Source organism: Sinohyriopsis cumingii, chromosome 5 (assembly GCF_028554795.1).
Source record: "Sinohyriopsis cumingii isolate HCF-2022 chromosome 5, ASM2855479v2, whole genome shotgun sequence".
Lineage (NCBI taxonomy): Eukaryota > Metazoa > Mollusca > Bivalvia > Unionida > Unionidae > Sinohyriopsis > Sinohyriopsis cumingii.
Window position 1 is genome coordinate 103,274,318 of NC_142965.1, and position 27,866 is coordinate 103,302,183.

The 27,866-nt window shown below is 41.5% G+C and overlaps 1 protein-coding gene across 1 annotated transcript; it reads left to right on the forward strand.

Annotated features, from left to right (window-relative positions):
• Nucleotides 1–1,233: 1,233 nt before the first annotated feature.
• On the forward strand, nt 1,234–27,866 carry LOC149799909 (uncharacterized). Its single transcript, XM_089957144.1, has 2 exons — nt 1,234–1,351; nt 24,356–27,866. The coding sequence occupies exon 2, from the start codon at nt 24,371–24,373 to the stop codon at nt 25,502–25,504; it is 1,134 nt and encodes a 377-aa protein (XP_089813270.1). The 5' UTR covers nt 1,234–1,351; nt 24,356–24,370; the 3' UTR covers nt 25,505–27,866.

The window sequence follows — 27,866 nt, forward strand, 5'->3', positions numbered from 1 at the left end:
TCTTAGATATGGTATTCGGGACGTACATCACTATCATTTTGCTTAATTCAAAGTACACAAATAGGCTGTTATCTCAACACAGGTAATTGAAATTTCATCGCTCTGGCTATACCGATCAACGTCCAACATTTCTGGATTTTAGAAGGATTATTGCGTCTTTTTGCTTTTGATAGTTCATCTCAAACCTTGCATTACGGCCCACGTTTCTATTCACAGTTTGAAACTAACAAGTACATTCCTCCATAACGTACACTGGTTATATTACCGCCGTCTTCAACAACATACTACTCACTCACCATACGAACCACATAACAACATTTACACGAACTCTGGACATCACTGTACTGAATCGGTAACACCAAAATATTAAACGCACACCAACAATAACAAAAACCAGCAGTTGGGTACACAGCCAATATTGTCTCTGGAACCAGCGTCACCTTAGACCACAGTATTCAGGTTCCACAACCCCACAGAGCTTAACAACGCCATATTACAGTTAGAGATTGCATCCGCGTAAAATGGACGGTGTCATGACAAGAATCATCTGCACAGTGACGATACAGACAGAATTAGCACTAAAATGGGTATAACTAGTTTAAACAAACGGCAACAAAATCTGCAATAAACGCTCCCCTGCCACCTCATGCTGACACAAATCCCAACCGTTTTGTGCATACGGTAACGATACGCATCTACTTTTTCGTTCATATATAATATAAAGGTATTTTCGCACACATATTTTTACGACAGTAGGTTATACCACTATTATGATACAACACGTACTTCTTTGGTTATCATTTCCTATCTAAAAGATAACAAGTTGTAAAGTTGTTTTCTTAGAAAAGTTCCCAAAACTTTGTTTTTATTACAGTGCAACTTGTCGAGTAACCAGTCATATCTTTCCAGTTCCCCACAAGCAATTAGAATCATCTTTCATCTCATTTCCCTTTCTACAATATACAAAGTTACAAACGAAGATCGATCGATGTAGAGTCAGACACGCATACGCACAATTATATATCACGTGAAATGCTTACTTGCCATTAAAACGTTTTATTCAGAGCTTCTTTTTCTTCCTCGAAGATTATCATCGTCATAATCATTTGTAATGATGGGTCGTGCCTTAGATATTGCTAAATGACAGCAAGCGGTAATCTGTCCTTTGATAAAACGGGCATATCTCGAACTACTAAAAATCTTACCTGACTGAATGCATGTACCTTGATATGAGACGACTGATAACATTCAAGTTAACTGTTGCACTTAATAACACGACTAATAAATAAGGACGCATTTATAACTATTATAAAGAAATACAAGAAAGCTGTGAAGCAGGAATCCACTCAAGGTAAGTGTATTCTTTGTGATAAATGCTGTTTAAAACATGACGAAGGAAACGGAAGTTTTATCTCGACTTACAGCGTATACTAATGCAGTAACCACTACCTCTACTGTGTTCCGATCCATCGGTCAAACATTATCATAAAACCATAGTCAAGTAAGGCTATTGCATAATCCATCACTGTAGTCTGATTGAATTAAACTTAAACACCGTTTATAGTTTGTTATGTTCCCAATCCTAATTCATCTCCATCACAAAACCAAAGCTATTTTGTATTGTACAGAAGATACAAGCTTCGTTATATTCAATCTATGCTAATCATTTTTCAAGACGTGGTTTCGTTGATAAATTCCCGGCCTGTCCAATATTGTATAACCTAGGATAACACTTAGACTTATTATTCATCTATCTTCCCCTCTATATTGGTTTCTATTATGTCATGCTTAGGTTCTCTCGTTCTGGTTTCCGGTGATTCTAGGCTTTCTTACTCGCTGCCATACTCTTCATTCTGCTACTACAAGTACTACTAATAATGCAACCGCCGTTTGTATTACTAATACTAACACCACCATGCAGTTTCCAAACTGCAGCTTCTATTTTTCATCTTTTTGTTCCCATCACTGTTACCACCATAGCAACAAAAGAGTCAGAAAACAACAAGTGCTAGTACCACTGCTGATGTTACCACTTTCAAGTCGACATAACCACCAACATTATTTCCAGCATCGTCGTCGTTATTCCTTCTATAAGTACTTATAGCTTTATTAATAAAAAGTTCTGTGATCGAATGTGTTAATTTAATGCCTTCAGTTGCAAACTTTAAAATGCTTAACTGATTTTGTTATAATAATATCGTCGTCATAATAATGATCTCCAACAACACATCTTATATAATTTCTACCGGCCCTTTCCGATCTCCACCATCTCATCTATGTCAGCGTAAGTTCGAGTCTCAGGTCGGCCTATGAGGATATTCGAGAAAGCTTGCCAGTAGCTTCCCATGGGCCGATGGATCTTCTTGGGGCTTTCATTGGTTCTTCCACTACCAGATAAACTGGCCGTAATGTATAACATATCATGTGCTGAAACTTAGAGTTAAACTTGCAAGAACAACAACAACAACAACAGCAAATGCTGCTAGTGATAATGTTAATTCTACTGGAACTGCGATTGCACATTTTCCTCTACTGCTGCTGCGACGTCAGGATGGTCGTTGTCACTGCTACTATTGCCACTACTTCTGGTTTCAGAGCCACAAAACTAAGAAATACTATCTCTTGGTAATATTTATCTTCAATGTTGTAGTGTATCCGTTTGGTGATTTGCCATAAAACACCAAACCAGACCAACTATTTTTAATGTGATATAGGATTGTAGAGATCGAGAAAATTGTTTAATTATTTCAAATTGATGTAATCAACGATGTTTTGGTTGGTGGGTACGTAATTGATGCTTCAAGTTTATTCACAACAAAAGTCACGTTTAATATATTATTGAGAGTCTATAGTATCCGCTTTTACATATATTCAGCCATTCTTTTCAACACCTTATGGCCAATCATGTAATATCGACACTATAGAAAAACAATCGCTACGTTATATATCTCAGGTAAGAGACTTAATAGACCAATGAATACATCTCCGCCCCGATATAGTACTAATATTAGAATGTAGTGGGTAAAAATCTGTTCCGGAAAGAGTAATATGTCCCTAGTGCATTGAGAATGAAATTGTATAATCTGAATGACTACGTGGTATCTGAATTCCTATTTGTGTGACTTAAGATATTGTTTATCTTTGCTTTACCTTGTCTGTGCCTTTTGTATATATAAAGACAAAAACGGAACTTCACTATAGTAACTCGTGACGTGATATAAGATTGCAAATTATCACTCGAAAACGATAGTAGTGAATGGGGTCACCCTACGGACAATGGGAATTAGCATTACAGGGACCCCTGGGTCACTCTACGGACAATGGAAATTTAACATGGCGAAAAATCGTGGGTCAATCTACGGACAAAGGGAATTTAACATGGCAATAAATCGTGGGTCACTCTACGGACAAGGGAAATTTAACATGGCAATAAATCGTGGGTCACTCTACGGACAAGGGGAATTTAACATGGGATTTTTTCTTTAAATTTTAAAAAAAAAATTTTAAAAAAGGGGTAGGCAATGGAAAGGCTATCTCTTTTCGAGAAATATGGCTGGCCCTGAAAAGGGCCTTTGGGTTTTCTTCTTCTTCTTCTAATTTCTTCTTTTCCTCCACCAAGTTCTTATTTTATCTCCTACACTCTTCTTCTCTTTCTTTTTTTTCTTCTCCTCCTCTTCTTTCTTCTTCTCTTCCTCCTCTTCTTTCTTCTTCTTTTCATTTTCTTCTTCTTTTTCAATTTTTTCGTTCCAATTGCGTATTCTTATTCTTTCCTCTTCATCCTCCTTCTCCTCCTTGATCTCTTTCATGACACCACTAATCTTGTCCTTTGCTTTCCTTAAGTTATTAATTTCCATCTTCACACGATGGGGACTATAGGAATAATGGTCTTCAACCAGTCTTATTAGCATCTGTTCCATCATTCCTAAGTTGTCTAAAACGTCTTGCAAGGTTTGTATTTTGTCCATTTGGTTTGACGCCATCTTCTTTTTATTCTTTGCAGAATGGTTTGAACAACTAATACTGTGGGTTCTTATACGAAAAGCGCGTACGTGAAGGAAAACATCCCCCTAAAACATAAAATGGATCTTACCTAGATCATGACCCAACAACGCGCGAACGTGAAGGAAAACATCCCCCTACTTTCTCATTTCATATAATATAACCCTAACTATACTCTCTACATACGCTAAGAATCAATAAATAAATCTATAATCTACTATTCACACAAACTTACTTCAACATTTACAAACACAAACTCACAAACACATACATTTCCACTATTAATAAAGAGTTAGTGTTTATATTCACACTACTCTACCTACACACATTGGCAAATTGATGGTTATTTCTTTTCTTGAGTATTGGGTAGCCCTGAAAAGGGCTGTTTTTTAACTTCAGAGGCCCTGGTTAATGGTGGCACCTTCCGGGTCGGGCACCACAGACACAACGTCTACTCCAATCATTAGTCCAATTCACATGACTTGTTTGAAGAGCAGACGGTGGGTGAGTGGCTTCACTATCCCACTCCTCCGTTTGCGGAATAGTGAACACTTCTTCTTCTTCCCTCTGTCTTCTTTGTCTTTGTCTTCGTTGTGATTGTGGTTCAGCTACAGGCTGGCAAGATGTCCTTGCCTCAGGTATCACCTTGCACACAGGGTTCATCATAGGGTGACACCTGATCTCTCTCTTTCTTTCATTCTCTTCTTTCATTTTTCTCTCCTCCTCCTCCTGTTCTATTCTCACTTCTTCCACAAGGGCCTCCGCAGTCAGCTCGTTCAGTAGGTATCTGGCATACTCCAGATGCATCTGAAGTTCCATCAATTTAGTCAGTCTGTTGCTCATTTTTTACTGTTGATCAATCAACAAGGGTAGCTAGACTGCCCAGCGAGTTTCAATTTATAGTGAAAGCGCGGACGTGATGGAAAACATCCCCCTAATAACATAAAATTGATCTTACCTAGATCATGACCAAAATCAACAACAACGCGCGGACCTAAAAGAAACACTCACTCACTTTTTTATGCTACCCATCACTATTATAAAATTTTTTATAAATCACTTCAATAGACTATTTACATATGCAAAGCAATCCAATCTAACCCCAAATTTGCACCTCAAACAGCCCAAAAAAACAAACATCATTTTAATCTACTATCCACACCAACCTACTTTATCACTTACAAACACACAAACACATACCCTCACAATATCTTAATAAATAGTTAGTGTTTATTTTCACACTACTCTACCTACACACATTGGCAAATCGATCGTTATTTCTTTTCTAGAGTATTGGGTAGCCCTGAAAAGGGCTGTTTTTTTTGTTTTGCTATGGCATTCTTTTTTTAGTTTCTAAGAATGCGATGTCCTCTGAGGATAGACTTTCTGGCAATAGGTCTGCTTCTTCGGAAAGAGAAGAAGAATTCTTTGGTGTCGATACGACAATCGACAAAGCCTCTGTCAGCTTCAGGTTGCTGCTGCTGCTGTTGCTGCTGTTGCTGCTGTCTCTGAAGTCTGTACTTCTCTGTCCATTCTTCTTTCTCCCTGTTCATTTCTTCTCTGAAGAGCTCTTCTATCAGGTCTTCAGTGATTTTTAACATTCTCACATTCTCTATTTCTTCTGGTTTCGGTATCAGACTGTGTCTGACCCTATGCAGATTCACGTAGGCTTCGTTGAGCTTAGCTAGTTTGGAGCACATCTTCTTAGGAGGATGAGTCGACAATGGATGGCTAGACTGGGAACAACCCGGTTCTTAAAGTTAAAGCGCGGACGTGAAGGAAAACATCACCCACACGGTTTTCGGGCCGCAACGTTCATGAGAGGGATAGTAAGAAATGAAAGAGCATCAATCCAACATTCTTATAGCTAAACAAACCACAAAGGCATTTTTTTCAAAACACAACATTTTTTATTCAAAAATCACTTAACACTAAACAACAACTCTAACATTTTTAACAATAATCCAACACTATAACATCAAACAATTTTTTTCAAATACAATCTACTTTAAACAAGGCTGACAACGTTGTGAATGAAATTGTGATTTCCACTGTTGGAAATCATTAGGCCATTGATGGACACTACGTTTCCTAGCTTGAGACAAAAGATAAGCATAATGGTCACAAAACCATCGATCTACTTTCACATCATTTCTAGCAGAAGAACGAGGATCAAAATGAGTCACTAAATGTTCTAAGGAATAGCCCAGGCTGCGATGATGCAGAAAATACACACAGTACTGTCCACACACCAAGGAATCTGTGCCTTGTAATTTCACATTATTGAATCGGGTGGTTTGAGCATTTCTTCTCATAAAGTCGATGATATCGTCTTCCAAAGGGGACAGTCCGTACGAATCGAAATATTCCACACATCCTTCTTGAGGAAAGTAGACGGCTACCCAGTGGGCTCCTGGGAGATGACTGTCATCCGTGTTGATCACGTAAGCTTGATGGTCTTTAGGTTTGCGATGAGGGAGTTCATCTTTAGCACAGACGACAGGATTCCAAGAAGCCGTATACGAACTGTGGTTCAAAAGGGAATAAAGTTCCCAGGTATCCATTTGTGTTTGTGTGTTTTTCTTCTTCACAGGTAATAATAAGTCGTCAATTCGATCCTGACTTTTTGCTTGAAAATGTCTGACGAATAAACGGTTATTCGTTCTGTTTCCTCACTCTGATTCAGGAGAGTTTCGATACGATGGATCTCTTGAGTGGTTAATGGTGGACAAGAATGTTCACGCAAGTCTTTATACCACTGGTGCAACACGTCTTTGTTCGAGATAAGACTCCAAGCTTCGTCCAGATACTCGTCCAATTTTTCTTCTTGACTTAACATCAGGCATTTATCGTGTTGAATTTGACTGGGATGATCGTTTTGACATCCATAGCAATTTTTCTTGATCAATTCCGTCATTTTGTCGACCAAGTGTTTGGCAAAACAGGAGACTAAATGGGCTTCTTGTTCTGGCCATCTTGACTTCATCATGACAACTTCTTCGTCTTTGTCTTGAGATTCTTCTCCTTCCACGGTCTCCTTACATTCCATCTCCAAAGTTTCTCCACTAGGTAAAGAGGGATAACAGTCTTCCATGGCTTTCTAATAATCTAGAATGACTTCTCTCAAACTGTTGATTTCTATGGTATTATCGAATTCTGCATACAGGATGACGTTCACTGTCGCTGGCAGTGGTTCTTTAAACTGAAGTTCCACACGAATCTGGCCAGATTTTATAGGGTGGAAATGTCCCTCGTCGCTGCCTTGGTCTGGAGTGAAATTGAAAGCCCACAAAGCATAGCCTCCTGCATAATCCTCGTACGTAATACCGTGACTGGTGTTGGTTCCTAACTGTCCCGTGGCTTCGTACAGGGACAAGTACGACCTCAAGTAATTCTTCTTCTCAAAGTTAGGTTCGAAAGGTCGGGTACACAAGGTCTTGCCATCGCGACTGACTTCGATCTTGGACACTTTGTAATGATGAAAGTTGAAAGGATTTTTAGCGAAGGCTCCGTTGAAGGCTTCATTCTCGACTATACCAAGGATCAAACGTTTGGGTAACTGTCCTTGGAACAGATGATCTTCGGTCATGGAATGCAGTCCAGCAGAAATGGTGAACGTTTTCACTTCCACGCGTCGGATGGGATACTTGGCAGTCGTTCTGCTCAACGTTTGACTGATGTCATTTCCCACTTTAGGTAACACTTCCACGCGTCGTACGTAGAGTTTAGCCTCATCGATTTTGGTTTTAGGATTGCCACCACTAGTAGCATCACCATCAGCCAACAAATGGAAAGCGGCACTACTGCGATTCAGTTTCAGGCGAATATTCACTCCGTTTAGCAAATATTTCTCTTGCAACCACATGTCCAAATGCAAACGATCCATCAGTTCTAAACTTTTGTCGAGTCCTTTGATTTTGTTTCTTCGTTCTACAAATCCCTCATTGGTGGTTGCTTTTGTTTTGGGGTCAGCTTCAAGACCTGTTTGATCAAATTCGCCCGCTTCGTCAGGTTGCCACACCACACAGGCATCGAGATGAGTATCCTTGGCATCTATTCCGTACGTCAAGAGATTTTCCAGGTAGGCACGGTAAGGGTAAGTATCCATGCTGCTGCTAACCAGTTTGTTGTTCAAGTACAAGTCCACTGAGCTGAACAAGGAATGCATGAAATTGTTGATCGGAGCTACTTTCTCGTCGCCGCTTATAATATCTCCTCCCTTATCTAGAACTCTGACTTTCAAGTACAAGTAACTGCTATTCAAATCGATGTAATCTTCGGGTTGTCCTTTGATGTCAAACTCAATGGGAGCGGAATCGGTCAAAGAGGAGATGGGATTAAATTCCACCCACTGGGATTCTTGCATCGTCATCATGGTGGGGGGCATGGCAAACAGATCCAGTTCCGTCTTGGAACAGGCGCAAGACTCTCGGTGCATCATTTTTTGTTGTTGCTGTGTCTCAATAATCGAAAACGTCTAAGTCTCGAACGGTTCTTCTTTTCTTGGCCTTTCTCGCTTGAAGTCTGGTGAAAGGGTGTTTTCTTCTTCGTCGTCTCTTTCTGCCTTGTCCTTGCTGAATGCCTGACTCGGTAGCGTGCAGGGCATTTATAGGTGTCTCTCGTCGACCCAAAATGTCTTTGCCCGTTTGCAGCAAGACATTTTTGCCTGCCCTCATGAAGGCTTCTTTAGGGTTCTGTTTGTCGATGATGACATTTTGGAGAAATTCTTTGCCTTGTGTCAGTGCCGCATCTTTCAAGGCGTGCAATCCGCGTGTCACCATCGGTTTCAACACCGGGGCCACCGAACGAAAGGCCGATTTTAACATGTCTCCTAAACCGTGTCCTCGCTGTCGAGCCACCCCTTGGTACACTGGATACATGACTTACTTACGAATCGTGAGAGAACCGTTTTCGAAAATGGAGTTTCACCGTGACTTTTCCTTTGGTGAATGGAATATTTTGTCCCAAATCTCCTTTTATAGTAATGTTGACCGTGTCCAAATACGACTTGCTGACCGGCAAATAGTGAGGATGGACAAATTCGCGGTGGACGTGGTAAGTGTTTCCACCTTCCTCGTCAGCGTTCGTGGCAGAATCCACTTTGAAAGGAATGACACGCAGTAACGGCACGGAGGTGTGTCCCACCACGTTGTATTCCACCACATCGGAATACACAAAGATCAAATTCAGTCCTTGGTTCAGTTCTACCGGGGTACGAAAATACTGGCCAAAAGTCTCGTTGTCGTAAATGACTGGTAATTCGGGTTGTGTTTTTTGTTCTAATTTCTTCCTCATCTCCATGTCACCGCCCAACATGTCAAACAATTCAGGACAAAATTTAATGGACACGATTTTAGGCCGTTCAAATTTCATCAAGAAGCGACGAGCTACTTTGTGGTACTCCATGGTGACACTTTTGTTCTTGACAATCTTAAAAGCTTCCCCAAACACGCCATTAAACTTGGAGGCTATGGCGCTGACCAAATGATGACCACTGAAATAATAGCCTGGGTTAATCAGAAAGTTGTAGGTGGTCGTTTTAGTGATTTGATTATAGGTTTTATTGGTATATGTGCTACTAGTCTTATCCAACTCCTCTTGCAATTGTTTGTCATGAACTTCCACCGTAAAAGTATTTTGCTGGGCAATGACATTGTGGACTTGGGTCGGGTGAATTATTTCCACTAAAGCCACTTCCCAATGGGCTTCGTGATCTAAGGGGATGGCTTGAGGTAATTTGGCCGTGTAACAGCACAACGTGTTGTGGGGAAACACCTCCATGGAACTGTCACTGGGTAAGGTTAAGTAAAATTGGTTTTGGTGACTCATAATTCCAGAGTTCTGTGGCTGTCCGAGGGGTTACTGGAGGTCAGAGGCGTGTCTCCGCCTAAAATGGGGTCGTTGCTGTTGTTATTGGAGTGGTGACTGGCACTGACACTGGACACAAGGTTCCCGTGGTTCACGTTCGAGGAGAATTTCAGGGAGGGATTGGGAAGCAGGTAACCGATGCAACTGCTCAATAAAATGGTCCACAATTGTTTGTCTCCTTGTTGCAAACTCAAATTGGCGATGGCTGCCCTGATGACACAATACACCACGAAGATTTGGCAGAAAAAGACGATTTGCGTTTTAGGCACACGTTCTCCACACCACACCCACAAGGGTTGTTTTTGTAAATCTTGCACAGAAGAACTAGGGGAAGAAGGACTGGTCGACGTAGCTGCGTCTGCTGTGTGAAAGGGCATGATGGTCACTTCTTCTTTTTATAGTCGATGACTTGCGAAGCGTCGATCCAAGAATCGAAACTGGGTGGATATCCTTTCCAACGTACTTTGACTTCTTTGACACGTCGTTTGCCCACTTTACGGGTTCTGCGTTCGAGAATGCTTTCGATGTCGTACACGTCGTCTTCTTTTTTGGTGACACGTTGTAACTCGGGCAAATAAAACGTTCCTTTGAGTACTTCTCCGTTCATGTCTTCCAATTTATAGACGGCAGGATGACGGCCATGTACTCGTCCAGTGACGCGAAACAATTCGGTTGTCCAGTTAGGTAAGTAACCTTTGTCGAAAGTGCGTTTGGTTTTGCCAATGCGCACCCAATCTCCTACGGTCAACTCTCCACTTTTCTTGGGGACAGCCCTCGTCGGGGACGTACCGAACAGACGCTCAAACACCAGCACTTCGTTGTCGGGAGTCACGTCTTGCGGGGCACGTCCGATGCTTCGATGGTAAGATTGGTTGTACGCTTGCACCAGGTGTGGTAAGATGTCGATGTACTTCAGAGTGTGGTGATGCGTAAAATATTTCCACATGCGTTCTTTCAAAGTGCGTTGAAAACGTTCCACGATGCTGGCTTTGGTTTCGGGATTCTCGGTGGTAAAAAAATGAATGTCACGTTTCTTTAATTCTTTTTGAAAAGCTTGGTTCAGAAATTCGGTGCCTTTGTCCGTTTGCCATCGAAGAGGGCGACGACCGCTTTGTTTCAACACCCGTTGCAGGGCTCGCACTAACTCGCTGCTCGATTTGGAAGTCAAGGGCACGACCCAGGCAAATTTGGAAAAGACGTCGATGACACAAAACAAATATTTGTAACTACGATTGTAGCTGGCCAAATGAGAGACATCGGCTAAATCGGCTTGCCATTGATGATCGATGCCTTCCACTCGGGTGCGACTTCTGGCAAACTTGCGTCGAATGGGTTTGTGCAAAGTGTAGGTAGCTTGTTCTTGTAACCATCGTTGCACTTGAGGTAAACGGAGACTTTTCAGTCGCGTTTTGGCAGCACGATACAATTTTTGAACTCCTGCGTAACCTGCAGGATGCGAGGGATCGTAGTAAATGCTAGCTAAGACTTTTTCCATTTTTTTGTGTTTGTGTGTTAATAAGGTACCCACTCTTGGAAGAGGCTACTCTTTTTCTCTTGGGGTATTTTCTTGGATTGCAAGGCTTTGCGTGTGCGGCCAGCAATAGGTGTCGAAGAGGAGGAGGATGTCTGAGCGGGGGATATCGGTTCTTGTTTCACTTCTGTCTTCACTTCTGTCTTCACCTTCTTTTTCTCTTGTGAGGAAGAAGGGGTGGCCATCATCTTTTTAATCCATCCAATTCTGGAGGTAGGTGGTGTTGTTAACTTGCGTACTTTTTCTGGTGGAGTTTGAAACCCTTCTTCTTCTTCTTCTTTTGCTTTTTCTGTCTTGGTCACGGGTACTGGTGGTACTGGTACTGGTACTGGTGATGGTGCTGGACTTTTCATCAAGCTCTTAAAATCTTTCAAAGTGGGTAGAGCTGTTTCGTCTAAAGCTTGCTGGTGAAAGAGTTGTAGTCGTTGCAAGAGTTGACCGTACTTTTGCGATTTTTCTGTTTCGGACAAATCTTGGCGATCCATCAAGGATTGCAATTCGTGTTGTAACTGGGACATCTCCCTCAAATTGGGATTGGGAGGTAAATGCGGGGTGCGTTGTTCTTGCCACCGATGATATTCCATCCATCGTTTGTAAGGCACTAAAGCTAGTTTTCGTCCTTCCATGGGGTTGTCAGGGGTGAATTCTGAGATCTTGGGACTTCCGAAGGCCTTTTTATCTTGCTCCCACCAGTCCTCCCAACATGGTTCCCAAGACTCCTTTCAGTATGGGGCCTAACAAGAGAGGTAAAATGCCTCCACGTTGGACCAACATCTTCTTTTTTTGACGAATGGGAATTTTCTTTTGAACCATTTTCCGAAGAACGTGACGATGTTTGCCTAAGCATTGTTTCTGGTGTTTGGACAAAGGGATCGTGCCTTTCAAAACGTTCAAACAACATTCGCACACGGTATCGATGACCTCTTTGGAGGCTGTTTGAATGAGTTTTTTTCGTAGGGGTGGAGAAGCTTTGGACAGGACAGATAACAGGTCCCCATGTTTGGCTAAACGTGGTGGTAGTCCTTTCCTTTTCTTTCCTTGGGGTTTTCTGGAGGGTGACATCTTTGAGTCTTTAGGAGCACCTAAAAAACACTGATACTCTACTCGGTCACAGGTCTTTTTTATACTGGAACGCGTCGCCACTGATTGTCTTTACGTTTTATCAGTTTGAGGACAGGCATGACACGTCGTGCAGGGGTACGTAACGGACTAAATCGAGCCAGTTCTTGCTTGGACAAATCCAGTAAACTTTGTAACATGCCCGATCTTTCATGGACTTTGATTTTGGGAGAAGGTACTTTGTGAGCAGCAGCCACTGCCACTAAATTGGAAGGTCCTGCCACTGGGGAAGTTCTTTTGGGGGTCATCAACGGAGAAGTTCTTGGTGTAATCAACGTCTCCAAGTACTCTTCAGTTCCTGGTGACATCAACGGAGAAGTGGACAAACGTGAGGCTGCCGGAGACGCTGTGGCAGGTCGTGGCTTGCGAGTGTAAGGTTGCGTCCTGGCCGAAGTGCCTCTCTTGCGACTAGTTTTCTTCTTCTGTGGACTTTTCTTTTTCTGGGGACTTTTTCTCTGTTTCTTTTTCTGGGGGCTTCTTTTCTTTTTCCGGGGTGATGGTGGTGGTGTCTGGTAAGAGGAGGGTCCCGCCACTGGAGAAGATATTCTTCTTGGGGACCTGGTCTTTTTCTTTTTCTTCTTGGGGCTTCGTTGGACTTTTGTCTTGGGGATAACTTTGGGGGCATTAGGATCCCATCTTAAGAGTGAGCGAATGATGACCCCTCCTAGAGTACCGCTCCCTCCAGGTTTCAAAATGATTTGTTTTTTGGTTTGAGTGTCGATGCGGGGATCGGCCAGTTGGACCAAAGCGACTTTGTTTCGATCGAAAAAGCGTTTGGTTTGATGAGGAATCTGAATGATTCCTTGGAGTAATTGACGTGCCGTCACCGTGAACCATCGTAAGACTTCTTTGAGACTAGCTTCTAAGACCCGGGCTCGTGTTTGTGGATCTTTTTCTCGACTGATGCCATACAAGGCACGAATCAATTTGACGGGAAGATGCGACTGAAGGGACGTCATGTTGACGTTGTGTGAGACAGACGAAAAGGGTCTGAGGTTTTTATAGATTTTTTTCATGGGGAGTGAAATGAAGTCGAGGACGGAGACGTGTACAGGACAGGCCCTCCGTCTTGGCACCAGTGGTGAAACAAGTGGGTACGAAATCGCAAATCCTCGGGGGTCGTAGGTTTCAAATCGACGAGTAAATAGGCGTGTGGAGTTTGAGTGGCATCGTCGTACGCCTGAGTCAGCCAAGGCGTTCCTAACTGTTTGGCTAAGACTTGCACTTGCGATTTATCTCGAGGGCTTTTAAACAAGACCACGTAATGCGCATTGAGACTGATGGTGCGATGGGCTTTACTTTGTTGAAACAAATTTTGGGTGATGTAAACGACACTGGCATTACGGTGATGCCCTTTGCGCGTAAACCACAATTTAATTTCTTCTTCGTCTTCTCCTAACATGTCGTCGAAAATGACCAAATGGGTTAGACGGGAGTCAGAGACGATGCCGTCGTCTTCTTTAGGAATGCCTTCCACAAACACGATGGAATCGCCTTGACTTTCTCGCAAGAGGCTGTACGCCGATTGCCACTCTTTGTAACACCACACGATCCGTTGAGGGGGTCGATCGATCAAATGATGTTTATGTTCGATCAAACGTTTGACGAATTCGGTTTTGCCTGAACCGCTAGGTCCAGCAATGAGCATGTTAAAGGGATGGCGAAGATACAAAGCCTCCCAACTGGCACGATCTAAGTGTTCGTCGATGACTTTGACAGTAGAGGAAGAGGGAGCAGAGACAGCAGAGGTAGCCATGGTGTGAGAAATGTCACTTGTGACACGAAAAACAAACAAGACAAGAGTTTATATACTTTTTTTCAGAACACGTTTATTGAATGTTTCAAATATGAACACGAAAGACAAAAATACATACAACCCAAATAGTGATGTACAGGAATAAAAAACACATCAAAACAATCAAAGTGGAATATAAACAAGTGTCTGTACAACATGTTTTGGGTAACGAAGATGTCCTAGGGACAGTGTGTAATGTTCTTACAGTCTCTACATGAGGTATTGTCACACAAGTGTCCTCCCGGAATGACCTTTCAGGCCTGTCCATGACAGTCCTGTCCTGAAGCGAGTGGTTGTTCTCGGTGACGGGTTCTTCTGGCACCGTCACTAACACAGGTTGAAAAGTAACTTTTTTCCTTGAACAACTCTCGTGCATACTGGGCCACTTCTTGGGCCCAAGCCTCAAAACCCCCCTTTTTCCAATCACGAACATCTGTCCAATGGGGGTGTAAGTCACAAGCTACACACACATCGTCATACACGTCTTGGGTCGCTAAAAGTTGACGAATCTTTTTTTCCTGTTGAGGTCGAGAAGTATCCAGATGAAAACGCAAGGCTTTGAGCAAAAGGAGTTTTTCGTGACCATTTAAGGCCATGGAGGTGGTAAGTACTGATCGTAAAGAGTCCACAAAGAATCGGCTGGTAAACGAAATCCCAGAAAACAAGTCACTAAGACACACACCACTTGTCGTCCCAAATTGAATGGATACAATTCTTGTAATAATTGATGGTAATGATCCACGGTTTGAATATGGTCATTGAGTTCCTTCCACGGAATCTGTTGGATGACATACGACATAAGTCGTGGCATAACAGCCTGTTTTTATAGTCTCTTTGTTTCGAAAAGAATACACGTACTTTCTAGCCAGAGATCTTCGTTTTCCAGTTGGGAATGTAAATCTTGCATACTGTAACCGAAACGTCAGAGTTCGTTTAGGTGTTTCCTCTTCCGCTAAGTAGATTCCACGTAACAAATGTTGGTAATCCTTTACCTTGTCTTCCTCAATGGGTTGCTCTAGGTGAATCTCGAAGTAACCAAAATGATCAACACGTGAATCATCGGGGGCCTGGAAGTATTGAACAAGGTCTGACCACTGAAACAATTTCTGACGAATCAGTTCTCTTATACCATTCAGGTACCAGTGGTTAAAGATCTGGTGACGTAACGGATGCAATTGTTCTTTACGTTTCACTTGTATTTTCACCAGCTCTCGGTAAATCCTTTCTCTCAACTCCTCAGGCAAGCCCAAAATGTACTCTTGTAAAGTATCCATAATTATATACACTGTTTTTGGAATCGTTGGGTGGTGACCAATAGCCTCGTTTAACTTTGTGTCTAATGTAATATCCACTCATAATCAGTCTTCTTGTACTTTGGAACAGAGCATAATTTAAAAACGGATGAATCACTTTGAGTTTGCGTTTCACTTGTATTTTGATCAGTTCTCGGTAAATGCGTTCTCTCAACTCCACAGGCAAAGCACGAATGTTCTCTAGCAAAGTATCCATGAATAGGTCATACTAATTCCTCTTTGGTCTGACACAAGAAATGTACTCTTTGCACAAACATGGTTTCACTTCAGTGTCGAATTTAAATCGTTGAGTCACTAATCTACACATTACAATTCGTTCAGAAGTTTCCTCTTTCACCAAGTTGACATTGTGTTCAAGATGTTGGTAATTCGTTAACTCTTCCTCTGGAATTCGATGCAGTACGTTTACAATGATGTAACTACAATCGTCCATACCAAACCAATCCTTTTTAAAACTAGAGGATCGTTGGTCAATGTCTGTCCGATGGAACACTTTCAATTGAATCAATCCTTGTATAGCCTTCAGGTACCAGTGGTTCAAACACCGGTGACGTAACGGATGCAATTGTTCTTTACGTTTCACTTGTATTTTGACCAGTTCTCGATAAATGCGTTCTCTCAACTCCACAGGCAAAGCACGAATGTTCTCTTGTAAAGTATCCATGAACAGATTATTATGGTAAGAAGTTACTTCAATGTCTCGGTCCCACTAAGGGTAAGTAATGACAATTCGGTGACCATCGAGCATGTTCTACGTAGGCCGAATCTTGCGGTTCCCAGTGGTGAAGTGACACACCGCAACTGAAGCACTTGACTTTATCTCCTTCGCCCAAGTAGAAAAATCCGGCTCTGGCTAATTCTTCAGGGGTCGGTCCTCCCAGATACTTTGGCCATTTTCCTTTGAACGATTGAAGACGATTTTCAAAGTCGCAGTATTCCGACAAACGCACAGGAAACGAATATTCGTCTTTCACAGGTTCGTTTCGATGAGGGTTGGGTGACATGAACAGGAGTTTGCTCAGGGCTGGATGACATCCGTAGGGAGGTAAACGTGAAGGTCGACATTCCCCTTTAAACCCGGTAAAATGTCTAAGAGGACGAGCGGCATCGCTTTCGCATCCCTCAGGTTTGACACGCACAGCATCACTTTCCATGATAGGGGCAGTGAGAACAAAGTTCCCATGATGCTTTACGGCATCGCTCAGGTCACAAGGTACAGCATCGTATCCATCGCAAGGCTCACAATCGCACTCGTCTGCAAACTCCGTTACGCAATTACAATGGTAACCACATGGACAATCGCAGTTTCCTTCCGGACATTTTCCGTCGCAATGCCTGGGTCTTATCCATCCAATATTAGTCACACTAGAGGAAGATACAACTTTTTTACAATCCCCAAACTGGAACGATGTCTCTTTCAAAGTATTCATCTTGTTCGCTCGGTCTTGGTAGTCCCAATGAACTATCGATCTTGCCTAGGGTTCCTTTTTTATATACAGACCAATACCGACGTGACCGTACGGTAAGGTGAAATGATTGGGAAGTCGCACTCGCTTCTGGTATACAATTTGATAGACTTTTTCCAAGGGTCGACTGACGATGTGGTGAGTGGGTAAACGTACAATTTTGTTCGGTTGGTAGGTGGTCACTTTAAAGTTTCCATCCTCTCCCGATTGCAAGGCTTCTTTCAATACCCCAAAGTTGACCACTCGACTGGTACGATAATTCAGAGTCAGTCCTTTCACTTTGCACGTCGTGTGCACTTCTCCTTGTTTGTCACGGTATTCGTAGCCGTAATTTTTGGGACCGCCACTGACGAAACTTAGAATCTTGTCGTCGGGATGCTCGTCTGTCCAGGCTCCTAAACGGTCTCCTTCGATGTCAGGGTGATGTTGAATCGGGTGATGGATGTAAATGCAACTGTCCGTGTCAAAGTACAGGACGCATTCTCCTAACAGTTCTAAAGCTTCGTACAATTTTAAGCGAGCATGAGCTGTCACGTAAGCCGCAATGATGACATTTCCAAAAGGGTCGTCTTGTACAAAGTCCAGATCTTCTTCGTAATTGACCAAGATCAAATTCTCTCGAACGACGTCCACGTGTTTCATGTATTTGGTTTTGTCGTGAATCATCTGGAAGTAGCGGGAAGGTTCTGTCAAATATTCCGTCTTGGGTAAACACGGTCGTTGTGCCATTTTACCCCACAAGCAATTTAACATGACTTTGGCAAACGATCGCCTGCCTTCGTTTTTCTCGATGTGGTCTAAAGTGATGCCTTCTTGTTCGTAGTATTTCTCTTTGAATTGTATTTGGTCTTCGGGAGTGTGACACCAGGAAGGATAGCCGCTGGCTTCTTGTTTCAGTTTCAAAAAGGCATCCACGTAGTCTGCGAAAATGCCTTTCTGACTGGGATCACCCTTGCGGTACTGTTGTGTCTTGGGAAAGTGGCAAATTTCGTACACTTCTAACAGTTGGTATCCCATGTCCAGAGCTTTGAACAATTCTACGCTGACCCAGGTTCCCGTCAAGGCCCGTTCTTCTTGGGTGTGCTGACAAGGTTGGTCTTGGTTGCACGTTTCGGCACAAGTACGGCACAAGGGAAACATCAGTTTGCCTTGACAATGGTGAGGTAAGACGGGATGGTATAGGTTCGTGGGAGGCAAAACTTTACACTTGATCAAGCCTTCGTATTGTCGAATGTTTTTCAGGTCGATGTGTTCCGTTAACAATTGCGGGTGCCCTACAGGAAAGCGACAATATTTGCACACGTAGGGATACAGCGAACACACGTCCAAGTATTTGATTTCTTCTCCTTTCTCTTCGTCGGCTTGGTACAGCAAACAGGTGGCATTGGTCCTTCCTCCGTACAAACTATCCCTCGGGTTCAGCGGGTCCATGAACTGGTAACTTTCCACGAGACGTTTAAACTCGGGATCGGTTTTCATACGGTGATCGTACTCGTGTTCCCACATTTCCACCACTTGGTATCCTTGCTGTTCTAACTTTAGGCGACGCTGACAAGTGTCCTGGTACAAGTCTTCCATGGTTCGTTGCAAAAACTGATTTTTAGTGCCACGGTCAGGGTAACAAACAGGACATCCGTGAAATAAGCAACCGTTAAACTCGTACACGATCTTGGGGTTTTCTAAGTCCCAGCCATCGACCGAATACGTTCCGATGGTCTTTTCGCCCCCTCCGTTGCGAGCATGCTGAATCCACTTGTCTTCCTTGTCGCACAAGTAATGTAACCAACGTAGGGCTTTGACCGAGTATTGACGTTTGACAAAGTGGGTCGTTTGAGGACTGATGACAGCCACGGTCTTTTCAGGCATGAATCGTTGTCGATACACTAAGGAACACGCTTTGGCAATGGTGCAAGCTTCTTTCAAAGGATCGACCCCTCCGTGTTCCATGAACAGTTCTCGAAATTTTCCACAGCAACGCCGTAAAATGTCCACGTCGGAACGACAATACTTTAGCAATTCTTCCTGAAAGTCGAAATGGTCCGAGGCGTGAATCTGGTACCAAGCGTAGAAAGCTTCTCGTTGTTCGGTACGCATGTTGTCGGGGTCGTAATAGTGAGCCTCAGGTAAATGGGGTAGAACGGCGTGTTGATTGGCTTCCGTATTGAAAAAGTGTGGAAAGTACCCTTTAGCCATTTCTGTCATTCCAAACGTTTTAGGCATTCGACTCAAAGGCATGGCCAAATAGCTCATCGAATCTTTAAACTGTACTTGTCCCACTTGCATGAAAATGATTTTGGCTCCGTTCAAAGTCACTTTAGGACGTTCGGTGCCTTGTTCCGTATAGTATCTGAGAAGAAACTGTCCATCGTATCCGGAGAAATTGTGAGCCATCACTGTGGCATGGCGATGACAATCTCCGTAACGTTCGATGTCCTCTTGGCTCCACGTCTTGTCGACGGGGTCTAAGACCCATTGGGCAAAATCGGCTAACGTGTTTGGTCCCCGAAAGATTTTTTCACGCCCTCCGGGAATCTTGCTACAGTGAGGGCAATGACTGAAGATATGTTCTTGAATGCACTTCTCGCACGCTCGATGAGCCACGCAAAAATTAGGAATGTGAATGCCGGTCTCTTGCATGCATTCGAAATCGAAAAAGATGAAATTGCCTTTGTTCTTGTGACCGTCCTCTTTCTCTGGTGGGGGTTGGTATTTTTGCACGTAACATTCGTGTTCCAAGTCCACGATGTGGTGACAAATGTGACATTTTTTCTTTCCTGAACATACGTGTGCCTTGACACTATTGGTACGTATGCCTTGTCCACACGTAGGGCACAATCTCAGGAGTTGACAAGCGCATTTCTTCTGTGAACCTTGCGTCTTCAAATGTTGTTGGTAACAGGTAGGGCTGACAAACGTGCGCAGACAAGTGGAACAAGGCACTGGTTCTTCGCTCAGACAGGGTGGAGAGGCCAAACATCCTGAGCATTTCCATCCACAATGTTTGTGTTGCTCTCGATTATTATAACCATAGTCACATTTCTCACAATAATAAACATATCCCAGGAATCCAGTGATACTGGTAATGGTATCGAAATGGTCATCGTGATGATAAAGGTGAATGTATTTTCCGTCCTTAAAATCTTGGCCTCGAAACAACAGAGGTCCGCGCACTTCTTGAGGGTGCACTTTCAAGGTGTATCGTGGAGCTAGGGCATCTTGCAATTTTTGCATCTCAGGAATGCCACAGGGTGTGTCTTTGGGCAGTCCGGCTTGTTGTAACAGGAGTTCTGCTTCGTTTCGTTGTTTGGCTCGGTCGGAACGTTGAATAGTGTCCCAGGTTCTTTTCCATTCTACCGTGTCGTTCTTGTTGGCATAGGTTCGTCCCACCACGATGGCACGGGCTAAACACATCTGGTCATGAGGGTTGTTAATTCGGACGAGACTCGTTTTGGTGTTGCGAAGGTCGTCCACCAATAACATCTTTTTGCGTCCTGTCCCTTGAGGAGGAGAGACGTGGGTCATGTCCAGTGTGGCTTTACCATCGGTGATGTCAAACTGATCATTAGATTGTTGTACGTGTTGAATCTTGTCCATGACTTTGGAAGCAGTCAATTCTGCAGGGGTGCTAAACTCGATCCAAACAGGGGATTTCAAACCGTCGTGTTGTATGGAAAGTCTCAAGCGATCGTCTTCTTTGGGTTGACATTGTCGCTTGAGTGCAGTGAGCAAAGAATCCCACACCTCGGTGATGAACACTTCTGCTTTCTCTAACGGCACTTCAGCCTTGAAATCTTTAAACTTCACCGTGTATTTGTAAGCCGTAGTTCTAAATTTTCTAGAGGAGCGCTTTTCCGTCTCTCGAATGGAATAGTACTTTTCAGGGTTAACTAAGGGTGGTGAACTTGGTTTAAAGGTTTCAAATTCTGGTTCACTCATGTCCTCTTCAAAATCACTGGCATGAATTTGTGCCAAGATTTCAGCCCTGGTTCGAGGCGATAGATCACGTTTCTGCCTCTTACTTTCTTCTTCTTTCTTCTCGAATGAATGGGATCGTTTCATCTTGAAAGCAAAAAGTCAAATGACTCAAGTTCAAACACCATAAACTACTTTATAGTCATGGCAGACCAACGTATATAAAAGGGTGTGTGTCTTGTCCTTTCACTATTCATTTCACTCTCAAGCCGAGCACAACGATGGAAGAGACTAACCAGATGGAACGTTTCGTCAGAGCTTTGCGAGGGGTCATTAGAAAATTCTCTTCAGACCAGCCTACGGACTACTCTCCTTCCTTTAGAGATAAAAGTCAAGATACTTGCTATATCTGTCAGAAGAAAGGGCATTGGTCTTCAGAGTGTCCAGACCGTCAAAAAAGAAAAAAAAACAGGGGATAAAAAAGACAAAAGTTAAGATACCTGTTATTATTGTCAAGAAAAAGGACATTGGTCTCCAGATTGCCCAAAAAAGAAACAAGAGGAGTCAGAAGAAAAGAGGAATTCTTCAGAAGAAGAGAGGGATTGTTCAGAGGAAGAGAGGGATTCTTCTGAGGAAGAAAGAAGACAGGTGAAGAAAAAGAAACAGGAGAAAAAAAGAAGAAGGGAAGAAAGCGAGGAGGAAGAAGAAGAGGAAAAGAGTGTGACGGTGAAGAAAGTCAAAAAACAGAGAGACTAAACAAGGAGAAAAGAAGAAATCAATGAACTTTTTATTAAAGTGTTGTGTTGTGAATTGTGAATTGGATTGTAAAAAATGGAGAAAAGAATAAATGAATGATATAAGGTAAGAGTCTTTGAGTTTTGATTTTAAAATAAGAAGCTACACTCACGCACTCATACACAGACACGTACTATAAGGGTAAAATGGGTGAGTTTTTTTTGAGTTATTGGCAAATTGAAATTGTATTTCTTTTCGAGAAATGTGGGTGGCCCTGAAAAGGGCCTTTTTTCTTTATGGTGCAGGGGTGAGTTTAAGCAATCAATTTTAACTGCCTTAAGCCTTTGCCACGGCCAAGGCCTACTTCTGGACTGCGTAATGATGATAATGATTGGGTTGAAATCACTAAGGGTGGTACGGTAGGCTTAGTCACAGGGTTGACGTGTTTGGCTCGGGAAGGTCGTATTCTCTTCGGTCGTGATAAAGAAGTCTGATACATTTGTTTCAGACTTCTTAACTCCGCTAAAATGTCCAACAGTACCGTGACCGTTTGATTTTCACCCTCTTGTTTCTTTGCTGCTACTTCTTCTTGCTGTTGTTTTTTTCTTACCTCTTCTTCTTGTTGCTGTTGCTGTAGGAGAAAAGCCTGTTCCGCTTCCTTTTGTCGTTGTATAAATTTCTCCAATTCTTCTTTCTGTCTCTGTCTAAAATTCTCCACTTGCGGTAATGAAGAAGGTAACGAAGGTTCCGGAACAAATTCTTGCGAGGAGAGAAAATCCACAAAATCCCAATTCACCTCTTCTGAAAGTAAGTCCGAGTTCCCTTGGGCAGTCTCCCCTGCTGGTGCACCCCACTGGATCGTTTTCTGAGTTTCCGTCATGTTGAATCACTATCGCATAGATTGACTGCACACAAGCGCTAGCGAATCTATATTGACTACGTGACGTCACAGACTGCTCTCTTCGGATTGGATGCGGGCTGACTGAATTCTGTAACGCGTGTTCGGATTGGTGAATGAACTCAATCCGTTTCAGTCCTTTCTGTCCCTATAAATAAGTGCAGTTCACTGCATTGATTCACCTATTCTCGGAGCCTCAACATGTGGACCGACGTTGAATCTTCAACCCTTGTGTCAACAATGATGTTCAGGACGGACATGCTCATGTATGTCCGATCCAAGTGGACCGTTGTCCACAGGACCAACAGCAGCCTGTGGATAAGAAGAGTCTATATAGAGAGACAAGGTTGCCTCAAAAGGACTCTGATGTATGGCCCTGCTGTAAGACGAAGTTTGAGGAAAAGAAGATGTCCCAAATGCCCTTTATGCTAAGGGCATATTAACATAAACCAAAGGCCCTTTTCAGGGCCAGCCATATTTCTCGAAAAGAGATAGCCTTTCCATTGCCTACCCCTTTTTTAAAAATTTTTTTTTAAAATTTAAAGAAAAAATCCCATGTTAAATTCCCCTTGTCCGTAGAGTGACCCACGATTTATTGCCATGTTAAATTCCCCTTGTCCGTAGAGTGACCCACGATTTATTGCCATGTTAAATTCCCCTTGTCCGTAGATTGACCCACGATTTTTCGCCATGTTAAATTTCCATTGTCCGTAGAGTGACCCAGGGGTCCCTGTAATGCTAATTCCCATTGTCCGTAGGGTGACCCCATTCACTACTAACGATGCACGGTCCATGAACAGAAGGAGGCGAACAGACGTTTAAGGAAGACAGGTACCGGACTTGATCGGAACTCCATCATTTAATTTATCATAGAGACACTATTTCAAATGACTAATTTTATGAATATTTGTAGACCAATGAGAGGATGGGAGTGCCATGTAAAGATACGAAGGCACTTGTTTACTGAAAACGTCTGTCCACATATCTATGTTCTCAAATTCAGAGTCGTGTTTCAAATGACACTGAACTATAAAAACAGATCAAATTGTGTAATGCATTTATCCCAGGTAAATGCGAAAGCAAAACAATGGAATAAATGACTGTCATTCTAACTACAACAGCGAGAAAAGATGGCATTTCTCTGTCGTTATCTTTATTATAAAGCTGGTAGGACCGTAAAAGAACGGACATTGCCTAACTTCAGCTTATTTTCATTTTTCTATGTTATGGATTCCCTCAAATGTTCTTTAGTGACAGATAACATGTACATAAATGAATCGTCATAATTAAGTTTTTGCTCATTCTGAAATAAACATATTTTTTTCTGCAATTATAATAAAAATGTGAAGAAAGCCGTTCTGTAAATTGTCTACACCAATTGTCCAATAGCGGTCACGAATGACATATTTTTCTCCGTCTGGCGACTATCGATAAAGACTCAAGAAGCATTGCCTCAAACTGATTGTATCGTGACATTTACAAAAGGAGAGATAACAAACGTGTCTGAATCTAATCTATAGCTTATCTAATATACTTGTTTCAAGCACCGAGAAAGTGCTAAAAAAACCCACAATGATTCAACCTGATTTTCTTGATGTTGATGCCCTCTATATTCATATTAATAGACTTTATAATTCCAACTTTGCACAAAATAATAACAAATATAATGAAATGGTTCGTATTGCTATATTTAAATTTATCAATTTATTCTTGAAACAGGCGTATACTGAAAAAATGATGAATGGCGGGGAATATGTGCCTTCTGACAGTGATGGTAACACGGGCAACTCTTCTTTCCATTGTCTTCAAGATTCAGAAAGGACTTGTACTGGTGATGAATTTAATCGATGTTCTATATTTTCGACATTTCTCAAAACTATCCTGTGTCTAAGGAAGATGAAGAGAAGAACTAGGGTAGCTATTCTCTGGGTCTGGCTTACAACAGTTTTTCTTCCAATGGGCTTAATAATTAGGTTTGGAAAGTATGCCGATCAGTCCGTAACCGCTGCTTCCCACGACGTGCGCACTGTAGACGGTATCTCAACTGACTTTTGCGAAAAAGTTACCGTCAAATCCTCAAAATTCATAGATGTTTATCTATTTCCAACTTATCCAGATATATCTCCCCAATTACAAAGTTCCTATATGACAAAGAACACATCCATTGGTGTAAACAAATACGAATATTGGGGCTTTTACCTCATAAAAGGATCAAAAGTGAAAGTATTGAGCTGTATATCCGGATATACAGCATTCGTAAGTTATATGGATTTTTACTTATTTCAGGGCAAGGACATGCTAAAAGAATGGGAATCAGACGCCAGCTGTAATACTTGCTATAAGTATTACACGAATATCTACAGAAATTGCGCATTCTTCGACACTAACGACTACCTTTTAAACATTTCAGAAACAGATGAGTATTATTTCGTGTTCAGTAATCAAGTCAAATCTACTTTAACTTTACAAGTAAACTTCCAGTTTAGCCGGGCAGTGTACAATATTACACACGCCATTAATCAGTGTCTCTGCACGACATCATGTACTTTTAACCTCGCATCTCGATCCTCCATGGTGGCGGTGTTTAATGTTGAAGGTATAGACCAAAGGGATGTAACTGTTACATACAGCTGTGGACCAAGACTATGGTTGTATATCTCAGCTTTCTTTCTTATTCCTACTGTATTCGGACTAAGCGCATCTTTGACTCTGATTTGCTGTTGCATAAATACACGAAGGACTAGCCCAAGTATTCAACAACAGCGTATCTGGAATACTTCTCATTCCTTCAATAGTGTGGGTCAGATAAATCAAATCTACACAGATCCTCCACCATCGTATGAGGACGTTATCTGCGGAAGAGTGTAGTCTTGTGTCATTAACATATTCATCAATGCCAAAAATTCATAGAAGAAAAGTAAACGTTTTTCACAAATCTTACAATCTGTAGGATATTAAGACACACTTTCATGTTTTGCACATAAATAGATGGACATTCCCTTTTCCAATCTTATTCGGAAAATTATATCTTGTTTCAAGAATATAGCAAATACAACATTACCTCGTCTGTATGCTGCAGAAATGTAATTAAACTAACATTAATTAACTATCTTTGCCTGTCTTTCAAATACAGAAAAGAATTTGCACAGTTTAGTTATTTCTGTTGTTTGAAATTACCCATTTGAAATTTGAAAATATTGACACAACAAAAACAGGTTGTTAGCTCATTTTGATAATTTATGTCAGAAGGTTCGGACATGGAAGTAGCAATGCACGGCTAGCAATCATCTTTGAGATTAGCACTGCACACGCAAGACCTAACACTGAACTCCCTAACCCAATTAAATCCCACATGCTTCATATATTCATTTACAAGAGTAAGGGTTACTTAAATTTCCAATGACTATGCAAGTTTTTTTTTTCATAACAAGAACTAACAATGAGGAAAATCAATATATTTTCTTTATCTTTTCAAACCACTGCAAAATTGTGAAACTTTGGGGCAGAACGTTAAGACATTTGCTAAATACCGCTTCTCGGGATCATATGATCATATATTCATTTATCATATTTGTATAAAATTGAACATCAAAATTGATGTAATGTAATAAGATCAGTTAATAAGGCTTGTTCATTCTTACTCCTACATGCATGAATTGAACGATATGTTGTTAAATAGCATTCCTAACGATATGTTGCAAACTAATGCTACAGATAACATAAACACCACTTTAAAACTGCTCAATTAAATGAAAGCAGAATAAAGCAATAATTATTTTTTGAAAAAAGGAACCCATTATAAAATTAAAAAATGAGCAAGTACTGCAAAACCATCTTAACAGGTTTGAATATTTTGTTGTCAGAAGAATTAAAAAAGAAACATTATGACTGTTGAGATATGAACCATAGCCCCTGATCTGTTCCATTCTCGTTCCTACTTTAAACTGCAACAATGACACCATTAGGAGTAATCGTGGAAAGATTCATAATCCAATATTTAGTTACATAATACTAGACTTCCATGTTGGGGAAATGCAATTTAATGTTCACCTTTGTATGGTATTAGAGGGCATGCTTATGAGACTTTCCTATTAATGATCACCGTTCTGGTGAAAAAGGGCAAGAAGATTATCTAGATGGTTACGATTTATATTTTTATGGTAAAGGACCAAATTTAAGGTATGTATCTTAATATTATCCAAACTTTAAGTAGGGAATGCTCGGAGCAAACTTCTTTGCTCAACAACTCTCACACGAAAGATTTAACATGCGCATACAAGTTGTGCATCTTCTTGGAATGAAAACAACAACAATAACAGCAACAGCAATAAAATAAGCAAAATAGTTAGCAACCATTCAAACACAAAAAGCGTTAAAAAGACTTTGATGGACAGATATGATCTGAAGATATTCGAGACCATTCATATGCATTCATTAATAAAGATGACGTCATTGTTTCTCAATTTGTTCTTGAGTTCTACCAAAGTTCTTTTCGTTCGAATAATAAAGATATTATGATTCTCGCAAGCGCAATCGAAACTGACTTGTTTGCTAGGCATCTCTTTAGCTTGTCCCAGATTTAATAGTACGAGATTATTTTAGCTTCAAATACACATCGAATGCTTACTGTTTTTCTCCACGAATAAATTATTGGTTTGATATTAATTAGAAATAAATAAACCAAGTTCTTGTTTTAAATTCTTCCGGTTGGCCGCATGGTAAACATCCTTCCGGTTGGCCGTATCAAAACGATTTCAGATAAATCATGGACTGTAGATGAATGTGCCTAATATTCATCTATGTAATCTAGTTGTTGCAAAGTTTTAAAGGAAGGACAAATCAGCCGTATATATGATACCTTTGATTCCAGAACTAAAATACCGCAGCTCTAAAATTTTGCAATCAAATCACATCTTATGATTATCATCTAATATGGCAAACGTATGAATGAAAATTATCTTATCACATGAAAGCCCCATGAATAAAGCGAGCGATTATTACTGGAACCCCATTATAATCCAAAGTATCGATTTATTAAGACAAATATAATACTTATATGTTTCTTTGGTGTATTGAATATACTGAATTAACATTTCAATATTCAAGATAATTATATGTCATTTCAAAGTTAATGAGTAGCGATCACAGGCTAACTGATTTGACAATAATGTTGGAGAATTATTTAATTTGCTTATCTTGCCTGTCAGACACATTTTCACCTCTTAGGACG